The sequence below is a fragment of the Lactuca saligna genome, chromosome 9, assembly GCF_052625555.1.
Source record: "Lactuca saligna cultivar CGN05327 chromosome 9, ASM5262555v1, whole genome shotgun sequence".
NCBI lineage: Eukaryota > Viridiplantae > Streptophyta > Magnoliopsida > Asterales > Asteraceae > Lactuca > Lactuca saligna.
Window position 1 is genome coordinate 50952970 of NC_136425.1, and position 27300 is coordinate 50980269.

At 34.9% G+C, this 27300-nt stretch overlaps 1 protein-coding gene across 3 annotated transcripts; it reads right to left on the reverse strand.

Annotated features, from left to right (window-relative positions):
- Positions 1-1940: 1940 nt before the first annotated feature.
- On the reverse strand, positions 1941-3623 carry LOC145018160 (cytochrome b5-like). Of its 3 annotated transcripts, none has more exons than XM_078976068.1 (4): positions 3481-3623; positions 3229-3348; positions 2400-2466; positions 1941-2321 (listed from the first exon to the last, which is right to left on the reverse strand). In XM_078976068.1, exons 2-4 carry the CDS (start codon positions 3313-3315, stop codon positions 2062-2064), a joined length of 414 nt encoding a protein of 137 aa, XP_078832194.1. In that variant the 5' UTR covers positions 3316-3348; positions 3481-3623; the 3' UTR covers positions 1941-2061. The 3 variants fall into 3 exon arrangements, with proteins under 3 accessions (XP_078832194.1, XP_078832193.1, XP_078832195.1); XM_078976067.1 differs by having other exon boundaries at positions 3229-3351; positions 3481-3608; XM_078976069.1 differs by having other exon boundaries at positions 3229-3345; positions 3481-3563.
- Between the last annotated feature and the right edge of the window lie 23677 nt (positions 3624-27300).

Consider the following 27300-nt stretch of genomic DNA (forward strand, 5'->3'; position numbering starts at 1 on the left):
GTCAGACAAGAATAGGAAAAATTCACAAGGCCGAGAACGACTCCAAAAACTGGTTCAACGATCACCTAACCAATACTAAGGACCTAATCTTAATTAACAACTCAAAATACCCAAAATACCCCTAAGTTAAACTTGGTCAATACTGTGGTCAAAGGTCAAAGTCAACGAGTCAACTCAGTTGAGTACGCGGGGCGTACTCAGCTTGTACGATGGGCGTACACGATCCTAGACCGGGATAAGGCCATTAACCCCGTACACATAGCGTACGCACCAAGGTCCATTTTTCCATACTAAGAGCTTAATATATCAAGCTCTTACGTTCCAATTATAGATCCAAGGCCAAAATACCATTGAGAGTCATAAAGTTTCGAACTTTATGACTTTGGATGTCCATTAAGTGCTTAATACCAACAATCCTAACTTCTTACTCCATAAAGGCATTCTAGAGTATGCATGGGGAAGAACTAAGCATCAATATCTCATTTTTATGACTTAAGACCCTTCAATGGGTATGAAAGGACGACTTATTTGGTTAAGAGTATGCCATGATCAAGAATCACCAAGGTTGGGACCAAAAATGCCCTAAATGAAGAAGTAACTAAATCTATAAGAAAAGATGATAAAGCTAGGAGCTTTTTACCTCTTAAAGGTTGCTAGCAAGGTGAGAATCCCAGATCCAAACTTCTTTCAAGCTCCAAAATCCTCCCACCACCTTCTTATTATTCTTCTTCAAGAATACCACCAAAACACACAAATAAGCTCAAGATGCACTCTCTAAGATTAGGGTTAGCTAGAAGGACAATTTTTTGGTGGATGTTGATGATAAGATACTCCCAAAGCAACATAAGTTGATTAAATAGGTGATAAACCCTAAAAATTGGGATTTTCCCCTGATGAGCGTACACCCAACATACGTGGGTGCCTCCGTCTCCAACCATCGAGCTAGTATGCCCAAAGTACTCATAGAGTACGCCCAACTTACTCGGATAGGGATCAAACTGAAAAGAATTTACAACTAAGGATTGAAAGGAACATACCTAAAAATTGCAAATTTTACATCAGCCAAACACCATCTTTCTGATGCTAGTTTATGTCACAAAACTAAGTAAACCTATAGTGCCAAATTGTTAGATTGGAGTAGCAGGCATTTAGCGGACAAAGTAGTAGAAGTGTTCTGATCAGTTTAATGCTAGTTCGGTTGCTACTAGATCAAACTAGCAGAACAACTAGAAGAAGTGTTCTGATAAGCTCAATGCTACTTCGAATGCTAGATCAACCTAACATATGAACTAGCAAAACTCTATCCTTCTTCTTTCTTCCGATGATGCTCAAATTTCTTGAATGGTTGTGAAAATCAAGCATTGCGTATAACCTAAAGATACCAATCAATCATAGCATGCCATATGGCAGTCATGGGACTTTGGAGGTCATCATGGCCACGAGATATATCTACTATATATCTCTTAGATAATGTCAAATTGTTGACAAATGGTTCATTTTATTGGATTGGTCCAAACCGATCTTTCACCCACTAAAATAAAAGTTATTTAGCTTGTGGAAATGATGCAAATTGCGCCTACATCACATCACTTTGTGAACTTCGCGTCCACATTTGGCCCTACCATTTTTTACAATGTAATGATGAAAAAACAAGCTTACAGTTTTAAAAGACAAAGGAATTACCAATTTGCTATCTCCTTTTAAATTTCCAACACATCAAGATTGTCTAATGGTGATCATTTGGATCTTGTGAATGCCATTTTTGTTATTATTTTTGGTTTCTTTAAATAAAGAAACCATACCGAATCTAAGTTATTGTTTTTTTAAATTAAAACCAAATCATCCGTATTTCAAATCAGTTTGATTTTGGGTTATGATTTTTTAGTTTTTTCCGGGTTCACTTTACCCTTGAAACTACAATCTTTTGAGGTGGCATGCCATTTAAAAACAAATACATCATTCTAGAAGTAAATCATAAAATGTTTAGAAATACATATCACTTATATAAATTGTTGGGCAAACGCCCAACTGTAATTGAATAAACATATGATTCTTGACCCATCAAGCAGAAGTTTGTTTGGTGTAGATTTTAATAATGAAAGCCAACCCAACTATCACAAAAGGCACTAAAAATTGTAATAATTTGCCAGATGATCCTAGACCCCTCCCTTCTGCCCTGTAGCTATAATCAATAGTTGGATTGGTTGTATGATCCAAAGGAACAGTTGACTGGTCAACATCACCTATACAATATTTTTTCATCATTTCTTTAGCTTCATCACTGTGCCCAAGCACCTCAAAATCTTTTGTCGCATCTTTGCCTGAAATATAACAATGTAGCTTAAAAAAACTGTTTTTTGTTTAGTCTCACGTTGGAGTGATCGATGGATTAAACTTACAGACTACTGCTAGCAGAGGTTCTTGTCCACCAGGGTGATCATCCATAAACGTGGTTACATCATAAACCTGATGCAGTTTATAAATTCCGTGAGGAGTATTTAAAAATAATCATTTTTTTAATGTTATAAATGGGGAACAAACTATTTGTCATGCGAAATTTCAAAAAAAAAATTAAAATTGACTGGATATAACTGAAAGTAAATGGTGGTAAATATAACAAAAAAAATTGGAGGGAATTCAAAATTCCGGCCCGTCAAGAGCTTATTGGGCTTATTAAGTGGGGCCCGTAAGTCTAAAATTGGGCTCATTTATATTTGTTGTATTTGGGGTTTAAACTTTACTAATTACAAAATCCTAGTAGGAAACTAGGAATTATGCACAAGATCCAATAAAACAATTTGTATCATTTTGGGATTGTAATCCAAGGAGAAAAATGGCAGAAAGGTTTTTAGCATAAATGATTTAAGAATTTCTCCTAATGATGATAAAATCTTGACAAGGATGACTTGAAGCAAGGATTTATAATAAACTTTAATAAGTTATGGATTCTTCAAAGTTCAAACAACACCAAATCATTACAAACATCAGATAAGGTAAGATTCATCAATATATTCTCTCTTCGTTATCCATGATTTCAAATTGAGTTGTAATTTTTATCTCGATTCGCTTAAATTCTACCATCGGATTACAGAAGCTAGCTGCTAACAACTTAACAAACTACCAAACCTCAAAATCAAACAATGATCGATTTGAATTCAGACATTACAAAATTATAAAAATATAAAGTAGAGAATCAGACGAAAGCAATCAGATCAGAAAATAACGGACCTTTCCGGCTATGATTAGCCAACAGTCATCAACTGTGTCGTGCTTGGAGACCTCAGAAAAGACGAAAGTTTTCCGGTCCGACGCCATTTATATATTTATATATATCTGCTGCTGCTGCTGCTGCTGCACAAACAAAAACAATTAGATCATAGAATACAATAACGAATCAGATCTAAAAAGTTGACTTGTAGTAGGAAAAGGAGTATGGATCGAAGAAAACAGAGACGATTTAAGAGGAATCAATCTGCTTACGAGCGATAAAGACAGTCTGTCTCTCTCTTCTCGATACGAATACGCAGGTAGAAAGACATGAAAGGAGGTTGAGTATAAATATGTGATACTGAATCGTGAATAGCTTCCCAGCACGCACGTTTTGACTCCGATGGGCGATGGCTCCCCTTCCCCTTTTGACTAATAGACATTTATGTTGTAAAGCACATGTTTCTTTTCCTTTATAATAAATTTAATATTAGTGGGTCATCCACTAACTATTATAAATACATGATACAAGACTTCTACTTATAAGTTATAAGTTATAGGTCATAATGCTATCCAATGTGTAATAGGTTATAATATCGAGTTATGTGAACTTATGTGGCATCCTGGGTAATCGGTATAAACACCGTTCCCTCTATCTTTCACCGTATTTGTTGATCATCCACGGTGAGAATGCACAATACCTCCCCTCTCACTTTTCTCTATCTCTTTTACTTTTTCATTTATACTATGTTGGTATAAAGGGTATTACTTATCCTTCTTAATTAGTATTGGTTCCGAAAACTCTTTCAATGTGCATTTCTTTTAATCTTAAGTTCATACATTCTAACATGGTATCAATTTAGTAGATCTTTTAGTTTTTTTGATTCCACATTCATCTTCCTTTTGCAATTCTTTTCTTCTGAAATCAAATTCAATTTGCAATCATCATTCTGCAATTAAAAAATGTTACAATCATATTCAAATGAAACTATTGTTCAATCCATTACCGCTTTAAGCTCGTAGTTTGTCTAATCTTCCGCTAATCCCAATTTCGTTCTCGTTTCTAATATGTTTAATGAAGTTGGATTGAATTCTATTCTTCTAAAATCAAATTTACTTTGCAATCATCTTCATTTTGCAATTAAAATGTAGAATCATATTTAATTGAAACTATTGTTCAATCCATTACCCCTTCAAGCCCATATTTTATTGGATCTCCCGATAATCCCAATTCCATTCTTGTTTCTAGTATGTTCAACGGAATTGTATTCAATCAGTGAAAACATTCCATGATCATTTTGTTGTTTTTAAAAAATAAGATTGGATTCGTTGATGTTTCAATTTCAGAACTTGATATTACTTCATATACGTATTAAAATTTGTATCGTGCCAATGATCATAATGAAACATCCCAAAAATACTAAGTAAATTTTTTTTAAGTCAGCCAAAACCATCAATCTTTCATTTTAAACCATCAAAGTATGATAATGTGAAAAAATAGTTAATTAGAGGACAATCCCAAAATCATAAAATAATGAACACTGGTGGATGTGTTGCGATCATGTCGGGCCTTTCCCTTTTGAACCGGAAGTACTTGAAAAATGTTTAAACATAAACTGTAAGCACAAAGCTTAATGAGTTCCCAAAATACCACATAACATACATACAATGTGTCATGCATGGTACAAATCTATCAATAACATGTGATGGGCCCCGCCCAACACATTTATCAGGTCGCGCCCTGTATACATACAAATACATAAAATACATGCAAGATTCACATAGACAACTAGCATCCTATAAACATAAATCAATGGGCCGATATTGGTTTCTTCGACCCAAAAATACTATAAGGAGACTCACCTTAATCTGGTGATATTTAAATCACACACGCGTTGCCGCTACAAAGGCTCCTCTCATTGAACACATCCAAACCAAACCTAATTACTATTTAGGGTAATAACCCATAATTAAATGTCCAAATCATATTTTCTCTTACTAAGGACAAAAACTATTTTACCCTTCCTAGACTAGATCCAACTAAACATGGCCTAATGCCCAAAATGGAACAAGGCCCAACAATGGCCCAAATGGACTTTTGGGAGTACGTCATGCGTACTCCTATATTACGCCCAGCATACTCGGTGTCCAATGAAAAGGCATACGGGGCCAATCCATTACGCCACGTGTACACAGAGGTTACGCCATGCATAACCCTCTATTGTCCAAAATCACTTTTAAGCTCTTAATACCTAAAGTCCAAATGTCCAATTCACAAATCTAACTCTTGGGATGGTCTTAACTGATAAATTTGACAACTTTAAGCTTTTACATGGCTTAATAGAGCCCATAATCAAACCCTAGGTCCATAACTTCACAAAATAACCAAAAGTCATGCATGTGAGGAATATAACCCTCAAGATCCAATTTTTATGACATAAGAAGCTTAGAAACATAAAGAAATACTAACCCTAATCTCTGAAGCAGCTTTTACTCACAAGAACCAAAACTATGGGACCAAAATCATGCAAATCTCCACACTAACCTAAATCTATACAAAAGAATCATAAAGGTGAGAGCTTTATACCTCCAAAAGCTTGCAAAGGTGAAACAAACTCTGGATCTACAAGCTACAAGCTATAAGCCCAAAAATCCTCAATGGTATGCTTATCCTTCTTCCACAATGCTCCAGGAACACTCTAAAGGTCCAAAAAAAACCTCTAAAAGGTTAGGGTTTCAAAAGGACAAAAATAAGGAGAATGAAGGCTAGTTATGAAGAGGCCTTAAAGGTCTTAAGGTGTTTAAATAGGGTTTCAACCCTAAAAATTAGGGTTTGGGTCAGCTCAAGTATTCCCCGCATATTCCTCAACTATGTCTGGCGCACTACATGGAGTCTGTGTCCCTCATTAAAGATGTATACCCTGCGTACATACCAAGTACGCCATGCGTAGGGATCGATTTTGAAAGAAAATTAATACACCAAGCCAAAAATGAAAATACGTGGGAACACGGGTGTTACAGTTATCCCCCATTTGAATCAGACTTCATCCTCAAAGTCTGACTCCATAAATAACTCTTGATAATGCTCCCTCATCTCCTCCTCGGGTTCCCACGTTCATTATGAGCCTTTCTAGTGCTGCGATTGCACCTTCATTAATCACACCTCCTTGTTTCTCAGGGTATTGGTCTTTCTATCAAGGATCACAACTAGTCTCTTTCTATATAGTTCAGACTCTTATCCACCTGAATATCATCTAATAGCACCACTGCAGAATCATTGACTAAACACTTCCACAACTAAAAGATGTGGAAAGTGTTGTGAATTTGATTAAGCTCCTCGGGTAGCTCCAACCGGTATGTAACCCTGTCCACCTTGGCAATAACCTTAAAATAACCAATATATCTAGGACCCAGTTTTCCCTACTTCCTTAATCGGACGACACCTTTCCAAGGGGGCACCTTCAGTAGTATCATGTCCTCGACCTAAAACTCCAAATCCAATCGGCACCTATTAACATAACTTTTTCTACCGACTCTATGCAATCTGCAACTTCTCGTGTACCTACTGGATCAACTCGTTATTTCAGAGCACCACCTCTTTGCTACCAATGAATGGCTAACGGAACTCACTCTAAAAAATCAGGGTCCGACACTTCTTCCTATAGAACATCTCAAAAGGAGGTTGATCAATATTGGCTTGGTAGCTGTTGTCGTAATAATACCCACTAAATAGGAGGTATGTATCCCAACTACCACCAAAATCCAATACACATTTCCGAAGCATATCCTCCAAGGTCTTGATAGTCTACTCACTATGACCATCATTTTGTAGATTAAAAGTTGTGATGAAGTGTAAACGAGTGCCCAACTCCTCATGAATTATCTTACAAAACCTAGAAGTGCACCAAACATCCTGATCTAAAACCACTTAGATTGGGACCCCGTGATGTGCAACCACCTTCCGAATATAAACATCTGCCAACTTATTTGCAGAGATTCTCTCTTGAATAGGAATGAAATGCACACACTTGGTCAATCGATCCACGATGACCCAAATCGAATCCACTTGTCGCGATATCTATAGTAGCTTCATGATAAAATTCATCGTGATCTCTTCTTATTTCCAGATGGGAACACCCAACGGCTCCATCTTTCCATGAATTACTTTATGATTTATAAAAGGTTTTGTTAGTTTATGGTATCATACTTTTAGAGGTTATGTCCTATCAAACCCATTCGGCTAACAACCCTCTACCATACAAGGGAGCGGTGGATGAGAGTGGACACCCATTCATCGATCATTTTATAGGATCGATGCTTTCTTATACCCCCCCCCCCCCCCTTAGAGTATGACTTCGTGAATGAGGTCTACTAATTATTTGACTGACTTGTCTTATACATATAATATATTTATCATTTAATCATATATAGTATAAGGTGTATTTTAAACTTTTTAAAATGCTAGGATTTAAAAATAATTTTTGAATTAAACAATTACTAACTAGTTAATTTCAACCATTAATGGTTTACCAGTTATACGTTAATTTAAATCATTAGGTATCTAAATAATTATTTTCAATTAAACAATTAACAAAATAATTTACATTTAAATTATTATGGATTAAATAATTATCTTCAATTAACAATTAAAAAAATAATTAAAAATTAATCCTAATTCTTAACCATTCTAATTTTCGAAAAAGGTAAGGGTTACCAAGTTTTCATTATCCAAATTTAAGACATTTAAAATTGTAATTAAGGAAACTAGAAACCCTAAGGGATCCTCACAAAATTTCAAAAACAAGGTTAGAGGCTAGGGTTTCAAGAACCCTAACCATTATTAAAATTTAAGCATTTATGGTTTAATTTCCATAAACCATAATTTGATTGATTTGTTTATGTGCTCAATCAAATAGAAAACTTAGACTCTAATACTACTGATGGGTTTTCTAGTTTATAAAAAAAATCATGTGTCGAAAAAAATTCTTAAACACTTAAGTTCACATGCAAACTAGAAAGGGAAAATGACATAAAAGCCCTTAAGTTTTCATAAAAATGTCAGTTTTACCCTTGGACGTGTTTTAGATCCAGTAAAGTCCGAAGTTTTGTTTAATTTGTTCACTTTTACCCTTATAGCCGGTTTCCAGGTAACCTACCGGTTACCTAATGCCAGTCAAGTCCTTGAATTTTCTAAAATGTTCCGATTTACCCTTAAGTTTTTCAAAAATATTCAAATTTACCCCTACATTGATTAGTATTATTATTATTATTATTATTATTATTATTATTATTATTATTATTATTATTATTATTATTATTTTTTAATATATTTTTAAATGTATAAAAATATTTTTACTAATATAAATATATTTTTAAAAATATATATACTTGTATTTAGTATTTATATACATTTGAAACCCCATGTATTCCTGTAGTAACATATTTATAGGTTAAAAATGTATTTATTTGTATTTAGTAGGTATAAATATATATATTTTTCATATAAAAATATATTATATACATATAAATATAAAAATGCATATTTATATGGTTTAGATTATATAAAAGATATAATTAGATGTATTTGTACATATTACCAAGTATAAATATGTATTTATTTCAAAATTACGTGCATACTTAGTTTTTATATAGAGGAAATACATATTTATATCTATTAAATACAAATATAAATATTTTTAAATGTATAAATACACTTTTTATTTGTATTTAATACATATAAATATGTTTGGAAATGTATAAATACGTTTTCATTTGTATTTAATAGATATAAATATGTGTTTCATTTGTATAAAAAAATATCTTATGCAAATAGTTATGAAATAAATACATATCTATAGTTAGTAATATGTACAAATACATATAAATATATCTTTTATACAATATAATGCATATAAATATGTATTTTATATTTATATGTATATAATATATTTTTATATGAAATAAATGTATATTTATACCTACTATATACAAATAAATACTTTTTTAATATATAAATACATTTTTATTGGAATACATGGGAATTCAAATGTATATATATACAAAATACAAGTATATATATTTTTAAAAATATATTTATATTAATAAAAATATTTGTATACATTTAAAAATGTATGTATAAAATATTTTTATACATTAAAATGTATTAAAAATACGTAATAATAATAATAATAATAATAATAATAATAATAATAATAACAATCAAAATAATCAAAATAAAAATCAAGGTAAGGGTAAATCCGAACATTTTTGAAAAAGTTAAGGGTAAATCAGAACATTTTTTAAAATTAAGGGCTTTACTGGCATTAGGTAACCGGTAGGTTACCTAGAAACCGGATACAAGGGTAAAAATGAACAAATTAAACAAAACTTCGGCCTTTACTGGACCTAAAACACGTCTAAGGGTAAAACTGACATTTTTATGAAAACTTAAGGGGTTTTATGTCAATTTCCCAACTAGAAAGTATCTATGTTTTTTCTATTGATTGCAACTAAATATGAATATCAAGAAACCCTAGGAAATCCTAATATAATTGAAATTACAACAAGGTTTAGGGTTACATGCATTTTGATTAATGTAGCAATTATTCCACAAAAATCTCCTTTGAGTTCCTTGAAAAGCAAACACCAAAAGCTTGGATGCCTCTAATGGATTATACCCAAAAACCCTAATAACTAGAAGACTTGCGGAGAAAGGAGGCTAGAGGAAAATTTCGGCTCTATGAAGCTTAGGAGGAGTAGACAAAAATCTGAGACCCTAACGGTCCTATTTATAACTGATAAGGAAGCCTTGGATAACCCTAATTTGAATATAATAATATTATTTCAAACATGACAATTATTCAACTCCTTATTTATCAATAAAGAGCATTCTAGAAACCATAAAGTCATGAATAAAACCAACCATGCTAAGAGGGTTCTAGAATCACTCTTTTTTTCAACTATTGAATAACAACAACTTAGTCTCTGTACTTCCAATTAATTATAATTAACTTGAAGTTAGTTCTAATTTATTTATTTTAATTCTTAATTAGTTATAGATATTTCAAAGTAATATATTAATCATATAATATATTAATACACATTTTTTTTTTACAATTTATTAATTATATAATAAATTAACAAAGCAATTTTTTTCTCCAGAAGTCATTCTATTCGGTTATTGGTTATGATGGAAACCCCAAAAGGACTTTGCTTTTAATTCAAGAATATATCAATTTAGTTATTAGCTTAGACACCTTAATCCAAAAGTTTTATCACTATATTATATATTACAGTATGTATCCTCTATATGTCATGATATAGTTGTATTGTAGTGTGCTATTAGGCAAGTAAACTAATTTAGTCAATTGACTATTATGTTGGACTGTTTTTTGTTTGTTTGTTATATTGAAATATCATGTTGTAAGTTAAGAACGGACCAAAATTATGCTGAAGACCAAGATACTCGGGCGACCGACTTTATACTGAAGGCCAAAGAGGTGGACAAACTGTATGTTGAAGGCCAAAAGGGTAGACCAACGTTATTTTGAAGGGCAAAGGAGCAGACCAACTTTATACTGAAGGCTAAAGGGGTAGATAGTTGTATGTTGAAGGCCATTATGTGTATCATTGTATGTACATTGTTGTATGTAGTATTTTTGGAGCTCACTAAGCTTCATGCATACAGTTGTGGATCGAATGTTTTTCAATAAGTTCTACTCTCAGAAGGAGGGCCCAATTTGACTGTGCATGCATATCAACATCATGTTTGAGATTTCCGCATGTTCTATTTTATACTCCAATTTAAATGGGTGAGTGTTGATTTTCAAACAAAGGTTTCATTTGTGAACGAATGGATTAATGGATGTTTGAATGAAATATTAACTTTAAAAAATGAAATTTTTGGTTTGAAAATCAAGACGTTATAGTTTATGATATGTTCCATAGTTTTGTCTTCTAGGGCTTCTGGTGCAGGGGTACTCAAAACGTAAACAATTTTCATAGTGTTGAGAATGAAGTGCATATTCTTATGCCAACGATGAAAGTCATTCCTTTCATAAATTTCTAGCTTTCCAAATTTTGAACTTATGTCTCTTATAAGTTCTGAAGACATTGTTTTTCCTTCAAAATTAGAGATTTTGAATGTTACTATTAGGGATTTCGAATAACAATAAAACCTGGATAAGTTCTTGGATCGTGTATAAATACTTTTCGAAAGCTATAATTTGGTCGTATTCATGGGGTTACACGAAATCAAATTGTGGGATAATCGATGAAAGAAAATTAGACTGCAGGATTGATCCGATTCACAAAAACACCTTTGTTATGTTTTATGTTATCGTAAGCGGTGTTGTAAAACTCGTCGAGTTGGTCGATTACTCGTTTGAGTACTCCATACCCAGCCCCTTACCGAGGTGAGTTACAAAATCCGAGTACTCCCCGATCAGCCCCTTACAGAAGCAATAAGTGTTGTAAAACTCGGCCAACTCGGTGGTTAATATGTGTAACACCCATAAAAATCAGGCAAAATTTAAACTTTTTAAAACATTTAGAACCAACAATAATTACCAACTTATTTTCAAAACATTTATATATCAGAGTATCCCAAAAACATAGTCATAAAAAGTGAGGAGTTGTAAGATCACGCCTTTGCCTTCTCACGATCATCTGAGGTACCTGAAACCAATACTGAAACTGTAAGCCTAAAGCTTAGTGAGTTCCACCAAAATACTGATAAACTGCACATAACACATATACAAATAACAGCATGTACTGGTTCCACAACTTTACATACTGGATTACCCCTAGGCCCACAGTGTGAGTCTGGATTGCCTTTCGGGCCCACATCTTACATTTGGATTCCTATCGAGTCCACAGTACGAGTCTCCCTCAGCCCGTAACTGGAATGCTCCCGGGTTTGTTGGATCACCGCACGGAGCAATATTACCTCAACCCATCCCAAATAATATGTCAACATACATCATAACTAATGCGCATACAAATAACCACATAACAACATAGGTAGTCCTATTGACCCACCTAACCGACATAACAACTAACATGCAACACTACATATACTCAACATACTATCACTGCTAGGATATGATATCTAATGGGCCGAACTTGGTGCCTTAGACCCCTTAGTATAGTGAGGAAACTCACCTCAAAATGTTGAAGTCCCGTAGACACAATCCCAGCTGCTGGATGATAGATTCCTGAACTGTCAATATCAAAACATCACCTAATTAATAATTTGCTTCCAACACATAACCACAAGTTCTTGGAGTATCAAACTACATTACCCCCATCTTGGCTTGATTCAAGCCCAAGGCCCAATCCAAAGGCCCAAAAGCCAAACTAGGAATCAAAGCCAAACATAGGGCCCACTTTTCCAAATTGGGCCAAAACCTCATCGAAATCTGAATTTTATTATTGAAGTTTGTAAATTATCTCGTTAGAAACTTGTAGGCGAAAACCTCATCGAAATCTGAATTATAACGAAGAAGTTAAGATCAACCGAAGATCCGCGATAAAACCGACACGACGCCAAATGACGTAAAAAGTGAGTTTTTGATAAACTACTCTTTATCCTTAGTGATCAAAATGAAAGTCGTAGTATTCGTTAAACCGAGAAATTCGATAAAAAGAACGCCAAAATCTGACTTCGTATGAGGAAGTTATGATTTTTTGAAGTTTCAGCTTAGCAATAGACAGCTAAAAACTCGAATTTTAGATCGAGCGATATTTGACCGATACATCCTAAACGAGAATTGAAGGTCTCTTCATTTGTAGTACAATGGTAAAAATTCTGGCAAAAACGAATGTCGGATGAAGAAGTTATGAATTTTTAACAGATTTTCCTGTCCCGGTCTGTTAAAAATAATAATATTAAAAATAAAGTCAAAATTAGCGGACGAAGTCTAAACGAAAGTTGTATAGCATAATTTTAGCTACGCGTGCATATAAAGAACGTCAAAAACGAAGCTCGTATGCGAAAGTTATGGATTTTAGAAGTTCGGGGCTCAATTTCCGAGAAATTTCGCATGAATAGTGCCAGCCTCGCGAGATTTCGCCTCTTGTCTGACACGCGTCGCAGTTCGGTTCGCCCAGAGCATCGGTCCAATACGCATCTGACATGCGCCTCGCAGACGAGTCCGCTTCGTGTCCTCTTCTGATTCGCCGAGGCCGAGGTCCAGTAAGAACTAGACACATCTCGCATCGGTGGCCAATCCGATGCAAGACACGTCTCGCCTACCTCTCGCATACGAAGCCACATTCGAGCCTCGCAGCAGCCTCGTGGCCCTCGCACTTCCTGCCGCATGTCCAAAGCTCGCATGAGCCACGTCTCCCCTCCGGATCCGAGCTTCGTAGCTACAACGTGGAGCTTCCTCAGCCAAGCAATCCTCGGTCTCGCACCCTATAAAAGGGAGATTTGCGAGACTTGCCAACTAACTTTGAATTTTTGACACTTTTCACCCTTTTTCCATATTTTCTTCATTTGGACTTTCCCCGAAGCGTCGTTATCAATTTTAGCATCCGAAACACGTCCCGAAGCTCCGAGAAGCCCGAAAATTTTATCTTTTTGGTTTTGAAGCCCTACCTTCGCAGATCCTGGTTTTTAATTAAACTCCCGGTTTTCAACATAGAAAGTCATATTTAAAGTCGAAGTGTTGTCCAAATTACTATTTTAACCTCCGGTTAATTTAAGGTGAGTTCAATATATAGGAACAATTGTATGTTATGTGTTATATGTGCTATGTGCTTTTCAGTGTTATTATTCTGAGTTATTTTCCCGCGTTATTTTTATTCGCTATTTTTAATAGCAAAGTTATACCTTTGACCATGTGATCAGTGAAAGGACTTACATTCACGGTGGTACTGGTATGTAGCCTCTGGACATGTAGAACATGTCTCGTAAGAGAATGACTTCTATTCCATGGCATTGGCAGAAAGTTAGATACGAATGGTATGTAGCCTCTGACCATGTAGAGCATGACTCCATAAGAGAATGAACTCTATTCTATGGTATTGGCAAACGGTTAGATAGGGCTATAAGCTTGAAATCTACCAAAATGTTAATCATAAGTTATATGTCTTCTGTGCCATTTGGGCCAAAACTTTATTGATGGATATCAAGTATTGAAATCGTTATGTCTCATTGATCGTAAGTCTTTGAATCAAATCTTGAGTTGATATTGAAAGCCTGACATATGATACACATATGCTATTGTTGTTCTTGATCCCTTTTGCTTCTGTCATATTGGTATATATAAGGCATAAGATTATATTGTATTTATTTATTGAATTCACTAAGCGCTATCGCTTATCCCTCTCAATGTTTAACAATTGCAGGTGATGAGTATCCAATATAGTTTTATACTGCTGAAATATTTAGAATAGTCAATACTATTTCTCTGTAAAGTTCATGTATGTATATGAATAGTAGATTCCTGGGTAGACATGAAAGGTAATAAAACTTAGTTGGTTTTGTATCCAATCTTTTGTAATCACTTTATCAATATAAAATATTATTGTATAAATATGCATGTAGCATGTTTTGAGGAAGTAACTTAAGAATTTTTTTTTCTGAAATAGTATGAAAGTTTGGGTCTTTCATAAATACGAAAGTTGGGGTCTTTCAATCATGGTATCAGAGCAATGGTTTAAGTGAACTAAATATCACGGATTGGTATTTAGACTTAAACTATTGGAAGCTCAATATATGAGCTGATTCATAATAAGTATATGGAAACAAACCATAGGAAATATTTAAGTGGGGGATTGGGTAGTGATAAACCCTAGTATTCTAAGATATTAAGTTACTTCAGAATTTTAAGAAAATTAGTTTAAGTGAACTAGGAGTTTTGAGAATTTCTAAGCTTAAACAAGAATTGTTAAGTGAAAATGATACAATATGTATCTGGAATATTTTAGGTTGAATACCTAATGGAGTCAAGAACTAGAATATTAAGAGGAGATATGTCTTATATTCTAATATGTGCTAAATGATAAATGAATATAGCATGGTTTAACGTGCTTATCTATAATTGTTATTATTTGAGAAAGCTTAAGGTCTGTTGCTAACCTTGGTTTAGAAAATTTTATGTTCAGAATTCTAAGAATTTTCGTAATAGAATTCTTCGAAGTGATTCTAAACATAGTTTTACTTCATTTCTAGTAAAAACTAGTTGTTAGAACTCAACACTCAATTTTATTCACTTTTAATAATAGCAATACACAATTTCAGAATGTGTATGTTACACAAACTATGGCCTATCTACGACCCAGTTTCCCAAATTAGGCCCACACCCTCATATGGGCCTTACCCTAAGCCCATCAACATATTCTAGTCCATATGATTATTCTTGGATGGCCCATTAGTAATTAAATTACCAAAGCCCAATGGAAAGGCCCAACACAAGGCTCAAGTGAAATTAGGGTTTTCACATAAAATGATGATTAGGGTTAAGTTTTCCTACTTAACCCATTAAGGACTTAATCCATTAAGTCCAATATTGACTTAGGTTGACTGCAAATGATCATTAATTAATATATTGAGTTTAGTGAATAATTCAAGTGTAGTCCCGAACAAATCCAAGCCCATAGATCCAATATTAGGGTTTTCTAAACCCTAATTAGGGTTTCCAACCCCATCTTAGCCCAATAGGACTGATCGCTAGGTCTTTTGATCAATTAAAGTTCATTAGGCCCATTTGACACATGTTTGGGCTTTTAGGTCAATTAGGGCTTCATTGGGCCCATTAGTGTTTCATTGGGCCCACTTTGTCCAAACATCCCCAAACGAGTCAACATGCAAACTAAGCATACCGCCACCCAACACGACGGCCAATGGCGACAGGAGGTGGCAGCCACTACTCTACGGTGGTGGTTTGGGTTTTTCTCTTCATTATTCCACTTTTCGTTACAATTACAATGCTGAAAACCAAAATAACACACACACACACACTAACACACACACACTCACACACACACACCCCTAAATCCATAGCAACCCCCCCCCCACACACACACACATCCACTACCACGTGGGGGTTGGTGGTGGTAGAGCAACAAAGGCGGCGCTTACTGTTGGATTAGTGTCTAAGTCCATAACTATTTTGGTATGTACTTGACCCGATGGTGCATGGTCCTTTTGGGTTGCCTTCACCAAAGCAACTTGATAGGATGAATTATGGAGAGAAAGGATTAAATATGATTTATTAATATATTATGAGAATAATATATTAAAGGAGAAATCATATTGTTTAATTAATATTAGTCAATAATTAATTGGTAATTAGTTTTGTGACTAAAAGAGATTAATTAAATTTAAGGGACTAGAATTGTAATTATAAGATAATTATAATTTGGGCCATGGATTGCCTTATATTAAGGGGTGGATGAATTCTATGGGGGAAACCCATATGAAATCGTCCAAGGCTTAATTAAAAGGCTCCATGGGTTGCTTAGGGCTTAAGCATCCAAATTAGGGTTTCCTTGTTAGATAACCCTAATAGCCCAACTATATAAAGACCCCTTAAGGCTAAAAAACGTGGCTAATGTTCTTGTGAGGGTTCCATATGTTTTTGGGCAGATTCCAACCTTTCCCCTATTCATCCTCTTGCTTATGGTGTTTGTGAACCATTAGAGGAGTGACACTTCTGACTCTAAGCCTTCCAAAGTTAATACAAGGAGATTTGGGATTGTTATTGCTGCATAACAATCAAGGTAACACTATAAAATTATTCTCATGTTAATATGATTATATGTATACTAGAATTAGGGTTTATAGTCTTGGATTCAAAGCATGTACAATAGAGAAACCTAGATCCAAGCATTAGGGTTTGTATGAGCACATAGGATGTCTTATGACCAAAACCCATCAGTGGTATCAGAGCCTTGATTGGTTTCTATTGTATTGATGCATATTTGATCGAAATAAGCACTGAAAATCGATTTTTTGAGCTTCTGAGTGTTTGACTCGCCGAGTCACTTGGTGAACTCGCCGAGTCAGCTGTACTCGACGAGTCCAGGTCCAGACTCGACGAGTCAAAGGGTCTGACAGCTCATATTCGCGATTTTGTTCCTGTTTTGGCTTTGGATAATTACCATAAACATGTTTTTGTGATAAAATCCGAATTTTTTCAATATTAGGTGATTATCCTTACCTAAATAGAAGATAATTGTTAAAATTTAGATAATCACTTGTTTTATTAGATAAAGTTTGATTATTTGTAATTTAGATTTGAATTATCTTGTGAAAAAGTTTTAATTTTTCCCCTTTAGGTTTTATAGTTTAAATTTGAACCCAAAAGTTTTGTTGTTTTGAAATTTAAATAGTTAAAACCCTAATGTTTTGAAAAAGGTTTCAAAACTTGCCCTCAAGTTTTGGAATTTAAATTTTGATTAAAAATTTTAATTTTGATGTATATTTAAATTCTAACCCTAATGTTTTGAAATGTTTCAAAACTTACCCTCAAGTTTTGGAATTTAAAAGTTGATTAAGAGTTTAATTAGGAATGTTAAATTCTAAAACCCTAGTAATGTTTTGAAAAGTACAATTTACACCCTTATGGTTTTATTAATTAATTAAGGTGTATAATTAAAAGAAGTTTAATAAATCCATAAAAGTTTAGGTTTGCAATTTAATTGAATTAAAAGTATAATTGTTAAATTTGACCACCTAGTATTTTAAAAGTGTAAAATACACCATATACTATATATATAACATTAAAAGTCTAACATTATATATATATATATATATATATATATATATATATATGTATGAGTAAAAGTCAGTCTTACCGTTAGTAGGCCTCATTCATGAAGCTGGTCTATAAGGGGTGTTTAAGGAAATTGCCTATAAAATGGCGATTGAATGGGTATCCACTCTTACCCACCGCACTCTTGACTAGTGGAGGGTCGTTAGAAGAACGGGTAGGATAGGACGAAACCTTCCATTATAAGTATAATGAAATACAAAGTAACTAAATGTTTTTCTAATTCCCAATCTTAGTTACTTAGGCAAAAGTGAATTGATGCAATTCCATGAAATTACACTTTGTGCCCTTGCGAAGACGTTAGTGGAGCGTGTGTGGTTTACCGGCACACTAAATGGTTCTAAGCAAAGGTAGCAAAGGGTGACTCAATGTTTGTCATAGTTCGATGGAGCGTGTGTGGTTTACCGGCACATCGAATAGGTGACTGTAACATGTGAGGGCACCATGTAAGTTTGCATGGTTATTCACACCCGCTTTGTGATCCTCGGCATCCCAGTCACAAACAAGAGGGGCATATCGAGATTTAAACATGCCATTGAAAGTTCAATGAATCTCAAAGGATCTAGGAGTTTTCATAGATTTAAAACTTAAATTTCTTTTTCGTTTTTCGTGGTGGAGATTAGTGAATCGTCATTCACTTACCTTCAAATATTCTGCAATTAGGGTTACGCCATCCCTCTCCCGAGTTGTAGAATATTGTGTTGGGTCATAGCCTTAGTATTTCATTTGGGTGATTTACTAAGGACTCAATCTATCAACTAACTTGAATTCGTTTTTTCTCCCGTTTTGTAGATGTCAAAGTTCAACAACTATGGTCTTCCCAAATCCCGTGGAACAAGCATTCCACATGAAGATGATATTCCACGATTCGATCGAGGAACAAGAGATCATGCTTCACTTCCTCCTCCTCCTCCAATTATTCTCCCTAACCCACAAGTTCAAAGGCTTGAAAAGTTCAAGATCACTCAAGCCCTTTTGGCAAGTGAACATAAAGAAGGAAAGTCGGTGTGTGCACACGTCCTAGGGATGAAGTCACACATTGATAGGTTAAGTATGATGGGATCCGTTGTCTGTGAGGAAATGGCTGTTGATTGGGTTCTTCAGTCACTTCCTAACTCATATAGTGAGTTCGTAAGAGAGTACTATATGACGAACCGCGACGTGACCCTTATAGATCTCACCTATATGCTTATTGCTGATGAATCAGCAATGGTTTGGCGCAATAGAAAAGCAAAGTTGATTGGTGAATCTGCCTTCGAGACCTCTATGGATATAGACAATGGCAACGAAAGACATGCTATGATTGAAAAGATTGATCATAAGAGAAAGGCGATGTCTGAAGTAGTTCCATGTCCTGTTCCAAAAAGAGTCAATTTGCTTTTATTGCTAAGAGAAGGGGCGTTGTAGACGAAGCTGCCCTATTTACCTAAGAGATCTAAGAGATGGGAGAGGCGAAACATATGGCTCTAATATAGGTAAAATCCATTAACTAACTCTTTTAAGCTTCTATTCTAAATTCTTAATACATAAAGTGATAAGATTACAATTGATGTCTTGTAAGATCGAAGAAAAGAAAGGAAGCTTAAGGGAAGAAGTGAGCAGAATCTAACCGTGAAGGAATGGATTTCGATCACGTTTCTCGAAGATTAGATTCTTGAGCTACTACTTAGAGTTAGAATTAGATTGCTAAGAAAGATGTATTAGCATAAGTTTTTCAATGAGTTGCATTGTGAAGGACAAATTTTTCCGCAATAAAATAAATTTTGATTTTAAATTTTATTTATTTATCCTTACAATGGCGTGTATGAAAAAATTGATGTTAGAATTATTAGCAATAATGGATTTGTTTCTTATTGTGTTATGGAAAGTTAAGAATTTGCCAAATAGGGAGAGTTTCTCATCGCCCAAGTTTCAATTGGACAGAAACTTGGAATCATGCAACTTGGTTGCACGATGAATGAGAAATTTCATATTTTGGAAATTAGACTAATTCATTGACAAAGTGTCAAGTGAAGGACTAAGAGATCAAGTACACAAAGTTGTGTGTTGATCAAAGTCCACCATAAGAGTAACAAAGACATTCGTCATGATTTACTAAAGGTTTAGTAAATATGATTAAGTGTAATTCTGAATTGATTGAAAATGTTTAAATCAATAGCGAACGAATAAGAAGAGTCAAGTAGGCAGAAAGATAAAAGTTCTCCATTCTAAGAAGAAGGGAGAGTACCTTTTATGCTTTATGATAGGTCTTAATGATTAAGAACCATATCTCAATTGATCCTCTAAGTAAGTCTTAGTACAATTGTATGTTTGAGAAGAGGAATCAAGAATTGAAGAAATGGAGAAATCAAGAAGCCTATCATACTTCGTTCCAATAACAAGTCTTAAAGTTAAGATTGTGGCAATGAGTGAAAAGTATTAAAGGTTTATAACATTCATAAAATGTGGAAAGTTGTGATGTCTTGAATAAGACAAAGACCAACTTGGACCAATTTATGAAGTGTTTTGGTAAAAGCTACACTAACTCTTGAATATTTGGTTGTCAACAAATGTTTATTGACAAAAGAATCTTATATGTCAAGGAGTCAGTGAGAGTCTTAATGGTCTCGAAAGGTTTCAAGAACAAATCAAATAAACCTTATTGATCATCACTATCACACGAGTTGAGGTTTGCAACCTATCGTGTTGACATTATTTTATTTATGTGCTATTCCAATTAAGTTAATTATACATGTGAGTTCTTTGAGTTCTCATTTTGAATGCATAAAAGGCAAGGCACCTTGATTAATGAAAGGTACATTGATAGGAAAAAGGTGAGATGCTTAACTACTTGGAAGACGTGGTGGGCAGCTGTGCTACCATAAGGAAAGAAATCAAGATTAAGAAAGTTCGGTCCATATGAGTTTAAATTTGTCGTAAACTTTGGTTTTAACAAATTTACATGGATAGGAACACATACACCGTTTAAATCTACGTGTCATAAGATTTCATCCTTCATGAAAATGATTGTGAGGAAATGCTTTCATTAAGAAAGATTTTAAGAAGATAGTGATTGTAAAATTGCATTCTCGAATTTGATCATGGTTACGGTATCCCTTTCCATAATTTGAATTGTGAGGTTTGGCAATTAGTCTTAATTGTTTAGACACACATATGAACTATCGAAGGCAAAGGTGTACAAGTTCAAGAAGCCTTGATAAAATATTATCAAAGCATTAAGTATTAGAAACATGGACTTAAGAAATTCAATAGGTATTGTTTTTCTGAAAGTTAAGATGTTTATGAATACATGTCGAAGCTAGTGGGAGCATAAGTGTTATGTTTTATAATAATCATCATGATAGTGGGAGCATAAATGTTATGATTGTATGATTATTAAGGCACGTATTGCAAAGTTGGCAATATTAATTATAGAAAACAAGAGTTAAACCTTGCAAAGTAGTAGGGGTTATAAAGTTGTTTTGCTATAATTAAGGGAGAGAATATTATGCTTCATTTGAAATCTAAAGGATTAGGTTGTGGAATGTTAATAAATTTAGTCAAAGGAACATAGTGTGTTCTTAAAATTTCGATTATGATTACGGAATTCCTTTTCACAATTCGAATTTTGAGAACATAGCAAATAAAACATTGTGCATCGTGTACCATACGCTTCGGGTATAGGATCGATTGTAAATGATTTAATGTTTGACCATTCTAAAATTTTCCAAATTTCTAGCGCATTTAGAGGGAAAAGAGATTAGAATTGGGTTTGATCAAAATAATTAAACAACTATCAAAGGACAATCCAAAGTTCGACGAGGATTGGTTGCTTGTGAGTAGTTGGAAGCATGGTATTGAATGGACCATATCGACATTATTATGAATAGATAAGATTCCATTAAGAAATGAGTTGTCATATGGAACATATGGAAGCGTGTCCATACTGGGAAGTCAATATTGAAAATCTATGACTAGATTAGAAACTTTTATGCAAAAGGATGTTCAAAGGAATGTACTTTGAGTGAGAGACATCATATCTAAGGAATTGTCTTGTAACAATCTCCGATAGAGGACTTTATAATATCATTGGCAATAGTCTTTGTAACTTTGGTGCAGTGACATTACGAAAGGATCGTTGCATAAAGTGTTAGAATCTAGCATATTCTATAAGTAGCAAGAATTTGATATTCTTACACTTATGAAAAAGGATTTGGAGTTGTAAAATGAGAATGATTGGAAATGTGTTCAATTTGTCTATTTCACAAAAGTAAGAACCATAGGTAAACATTGTGTGCATGCTAGGAGCATGGGACAAGTGTTGGAATTCAAGTAAGAAGTTGATTACCCGAAACGACAAATAATGAGTAATCAATATGGTGATAAATAAAAGGCGTTTTATTTATACTCAAAGGTTTGAGGCCATATGGGATTAGTATTATTCTTGTGTTTCACATTTGCATGTTTTGACTTCCAGAATAATTGAGTTTATTAAGAATAATCGAATTATTCGAACGGGCCACAGTCATTCATATGTTGGAAGTAGATATGAATGAAGACTGTCATGAATTGGTGTGTGGATTGTCTAAAGAGCATTAGACATAAGCAAATAGTTGCTGCAACGTTCATGAGTGCTTATGAATATGATTTGAGCATTGGATTAAACCCACGCTCACTTGGATTACTCCATGAATTGTATCACGAGTAATTAGTGAGACGATAACATCTTATATTGTTGAAACCGAGATGTGTGAGTTGTATCTTGCTAATCGGTTGCACATTGATAATATGTAAACGCACTAGTAACTTGGTGTTATAAAACATATTGTTGTGTGTAATTCGGTGAGTGAGTGCAAGCAAGCATTGTATCAAAGTTTATCCGTTCCTTTTATTCAAAGAATAAAAGCGATATCTTTTGGGCCCTTCGATGGTTTAGTGATGACAAACGTAAATGCTCGGCCGGGCTAGGGCAAATTTGATTTGTTCAATTAGTCTGTCGTCATAAATCGGAAATCGAGAAGTAGTACAAAGAGAATGATTTGAAATCATATCTCACACGATATCTAGAATGGAGGAATATATGATCCCTTATCTAAGGACACGCGTATCTGATAGGATCAGAGTTGACAACGGCTTTGGAAAGCTACGATTGCAGATCAGGATCTGAAGTCATACGCATAATAGTTGTTAGACTTATCCAAGTGGGAGACTGTTGGATTAGTGTATAAGTCCATAACTATTTTGGTATGTACTTGACCCGATGGTGCATGGTCCTTTTGAGTTGCCTTCACCAAAGCAACTTGATAGGATGAATTATGGAGAGAAAGGATTAAATATGAATTATTAATATATTATGAGAATAATATATTAAAGGAGAAATCATATTGTTTAATTAATATTAGTCAATAATTAATTGGTAATTACTTTTGTGACTAAAAGAGATTAATTAAATTTAAGGGACTAGAATTGTAATTATAAGATAATTATAATTTGGGCCATGGATTGCCTTACAGTAAGGGGTGGACGAATTCTATGGGGGAAGCCCATATGAAATCGTCCAAGGCTTAATTAAAAGGCTCCATGTGTTGCTTAGGGCTTAAGCATCCAAATTAGGGTTTCCTTGTTAGATAACCCTAATAGCCCAACTATATAAAGACCCCTTAAGGCTCAAAAACGTGGCTAATGTTCTTGTGAGGGTTCCATACGTTTTTGGGCAGATTCCAACCTTTCCCCTCTTCATCCTCTTGCTTATGGTGTTTGTGAACCATTAGAGGAGTGACACTTGTAACTCTAAGCCTTTTAAAGTCAATACAAGGAGATTTGGGATTGTTATTGCTGCATAACAATCAAGGTAACACTATAAACTTATTCTGATGTTAATATGATTATATGTATACTAGAATTAGGGTTTATAGTCTTGGATTCAAAGCATGTACAATAAAGAAACCTAGATCCAAGCATTAGGGTTTGTATGAGCACATAGGATGTCTTATGACCAAAACCCATCAGCTACACCATGGTTAGCAGCCATGGTGGTCTTCCTTGGTTTCCGTCCAACCCAACACCAAACACAACCTTGACTGGATCACATACACAAGGCCAGACAACAACACCTCCAACCACTTAGAGAATCACGACGGTGGCAGTGGCTGATTTTGGCGGCAGATGGAGCTGTAACGTCTCACGAACGAAACGACGACGAGGATGGTGATTTGTGAATGACAACAGTGGTTCTAGCGATACAGTGAGGTCTAATGGCGGCAATGTCGTTGTCGGCGATGGAAGATTGCGACATTGAACAACCTCGTCGGCCTCATCGGTTTATGGTAGCAACTTCGGTGGTCAGAGAAGGACTAGATAGGTGGTGACGGATGATGAAAAGTAGTCTCACAAGCAACGACAACACCCACGAAATATGGCCGCTACCATCCTCCTAGCGGCGCTCAACGAACGGCAACAACTACACCCATGTTGTGTCGTTGACGGAAAGGGAACAATGGAACGAGACGTGCATGCCAGCAGCAAGGCCCGCCGCTGGCCTTTGGTTGATCGGAACAGGAATGAGTGAAGGGTGGCAGCGGTGTCGGTGGGCAGACATAAGGTGGTGATTGCGGTTGATGAGGGATCCCTAGGTTTAGGGTTAGAATGCATGTGTAATGCATTTATACGCACCCACCCCATCTCAAACTTTGTCCCTCTTGACACTTCCAGTCCCTCCTTATCCTTTTTCTTTCAAAATAAATCCCAAAATTTACCATTTCTACATTGGCTTCAAGAATCCTTCTTGGAATAAGTCCGATATTAACTCTTTAACCATTGTTTCCATAAACTCTTTTATATTAGGTCCAAATGATACCAAATAGCCCCTCCTCTTACAAACCTTTTCAAAATAAGTTCCTTAATTACCAATCAGCCCCCCCCCCACCCTAAGCCTTCAATTCCTTTCAATTTAAGTCCATTACTTACCAAACACACCATGACTTCTAAAATCTTTTTCAAATTAAATCTGAAACTTCCGCTTTAACCCCCGAAGATTCAAATCTAGTCATTTGGCTTCCCGTACCCAACACCCCACTAATTATTATTTGATTTTGGACGATAATTATATATATTAATAATAATACTTGCTTCTCGGGGTTCCTGATTTATTATTTAATTACTCTATTTAAAATGGGATGTTACAATATGTATAATATACTTAATGATTTAATATTTAGCACATATATGTGATTATTAATATATATATATATATATATATATATATATATATATATATATAAATCTTAAATTTTCAGTTATTATTCACAAAGTGAGACCATTATTTGTTTTTTATTTTTTGTGTATTCATATGTATCTAATTTTGTTATATATTTCAACCAACTTATGCTTTTAACTTATGATTTGGCATATATAATTTCTATAAAATATTTCTACATGATCTGAGTACTCTCCACATACTCTCAATTACTCCCAAGTACTCGCTACTCGGTAGTCGGCCGAACAGGTACCTAGTAACGAGTTCTACAACCATGATTGTAAGACACACTTTTGGTATAATAATGATGCAATTTTCCTATATACTTATGTAGCATTTGACACCATCAATATACATAGAGATGATAGTAGTTTAATTCCGTTATTTTGGAGGAAAAAGTCACAACTATTCCTAATAATTGTTATGTTGACTTTGACAAGAAATATTGTCTGGGTCAATTCTTTCATATATGGATTTGGTTTCGGACCAAGGTGAACCCTTGACCTCGCTCGCCGACTAGTTAGCGGGACCCCATTATCTGGCCCTTGAACCTCTTAGAGGCGTTGTCCTTATACCCTGACAGAGTCAAATGAGCGATGGCCCTTTGAACCCTTGGGAGCTGCTCACCTGTGACATCCCCAAAATCTCGGTCAGAAAAGACCGATTTTCATTTATGCTTTTAAAATAATTTCAAAGTAAATCCTTTTGATTTGAAAAAGTTGCGGAATTTGTTCCCAAAAACATAGTATGATAAAATAATATTTACCAAAGCATTTCATAAAGAAATGTATTTTCATTATATAATCAAAACTCGGGATGTCATGTTCCGATACAGACCATAAAGCATAAACGATAACATTACAAGTCCTTCAACAAATATATACATATATACAGACTTGTAAACAAAACAACATGATGATTCATCCATCTTATGCCCTTGCGCCACTTCCTGTAATACAAATAAACTGAGTGGGTCAGGCTTGGGAGCCTGGTGAGCATATAGGGTTTTCAACCCACAATAAATGATTAAATTAATTTTCATCAACCAACAATAACCCAGTTACCCATTCCCGTTATTCTCACTTTACGTCCATAAAATAACTAACACAAGGGACCTAGTCTTAGAATATTTCATCGGGGTGACAACACATGCGTTCGGGGGTTTCCCAGCAATATATGTCAAATAAGGCAACCATGAGGGGGATGGAGTACAACGAATGAACATCCAAGTTCATTAACACCTACAAGTGGCGAACCTGCTAACATTCCACAGGGTTATCTAGAAAAGTCTGTGGTCGTCATCTAAACTCCGCTAGATGACTGAATCAAAAACAACATCGAGGCCTCTCATCTGTTTATCACACAACTATCTACCCATGTTCTAATCGACATATTAGTAGATAAAAATATATATTTTTATACATAGTTTAAAACCTGTATAGCATTCTCATTTAATACATATTCCAAACAACAGATGAGAAACATACACATAACACGTATTTCATAGAGAATAAATCATATCTATGAGATAGAAGAAAGTGAATATACATTCACACATATAACAACAAAATATACACATAACACGTATTTCGTATAAAATACTTCATAATTATGCGTTAGAAGAAAGTAACTACACACTCACTTGATCAGAATATGATTGGACATCACTACGGCTTGTAGAAGTAGTATTCTTCGGTAGATCTGGAAGATCTTCACAAAAACCGGACTCCTCGCGGGCAGAGCTTCGGCTCGGGAATTGCACTTCTCGGGATCTTCGGGGCTTCGGGACTTGCTTCGGGGCTCGGGATTAATACTGAGGCTTCGGGATATTTCTAGCACGTAAAACGATGCAAAACGGGGGAAAGAGAAGAGAATTTGGCAAAAGAAGCCGGCTGCCCTCGCATGCCTTTTATAGAGGCTGAGCCTCGCACGTACGTTGGGCGTACTCAGTTACGCGGGGCGTACGTGACCAAAAACATCACTGCATGCGTCATCAGAGCACTCGAGTCAGAGGCGGTGCATGCATCTGGGTATGTTGGGCGTACTCAACTACGCTGGGCGTAGTTCGGATTGGGTCGA

Bases quoted from the DNA above. Each gene is read 5' to 3' on its own strand.
- LOC145018160 (XM_078976068.1), bottom strand. From the start codon at position 3,315: ATGGCGTCGGACCGGAAAACTTTCGTCTTTTCTGAGGTCTCCAAGCAC. The intron at 2,467-3,228 runs GTCCGTTATTTT...AAACTGCATCAG, and splicing joins GGCTAATCATAGCCGGAAAG to GTTTATGATGTAACCACGTT. The intron at 2,322-2,399 runs GTAAGTTTAATC...GTTATATTTCAG, and splicing joins ACCTCTGCTAGCAGTAGTCT to GCAAAGATGCGACAAAAGAT.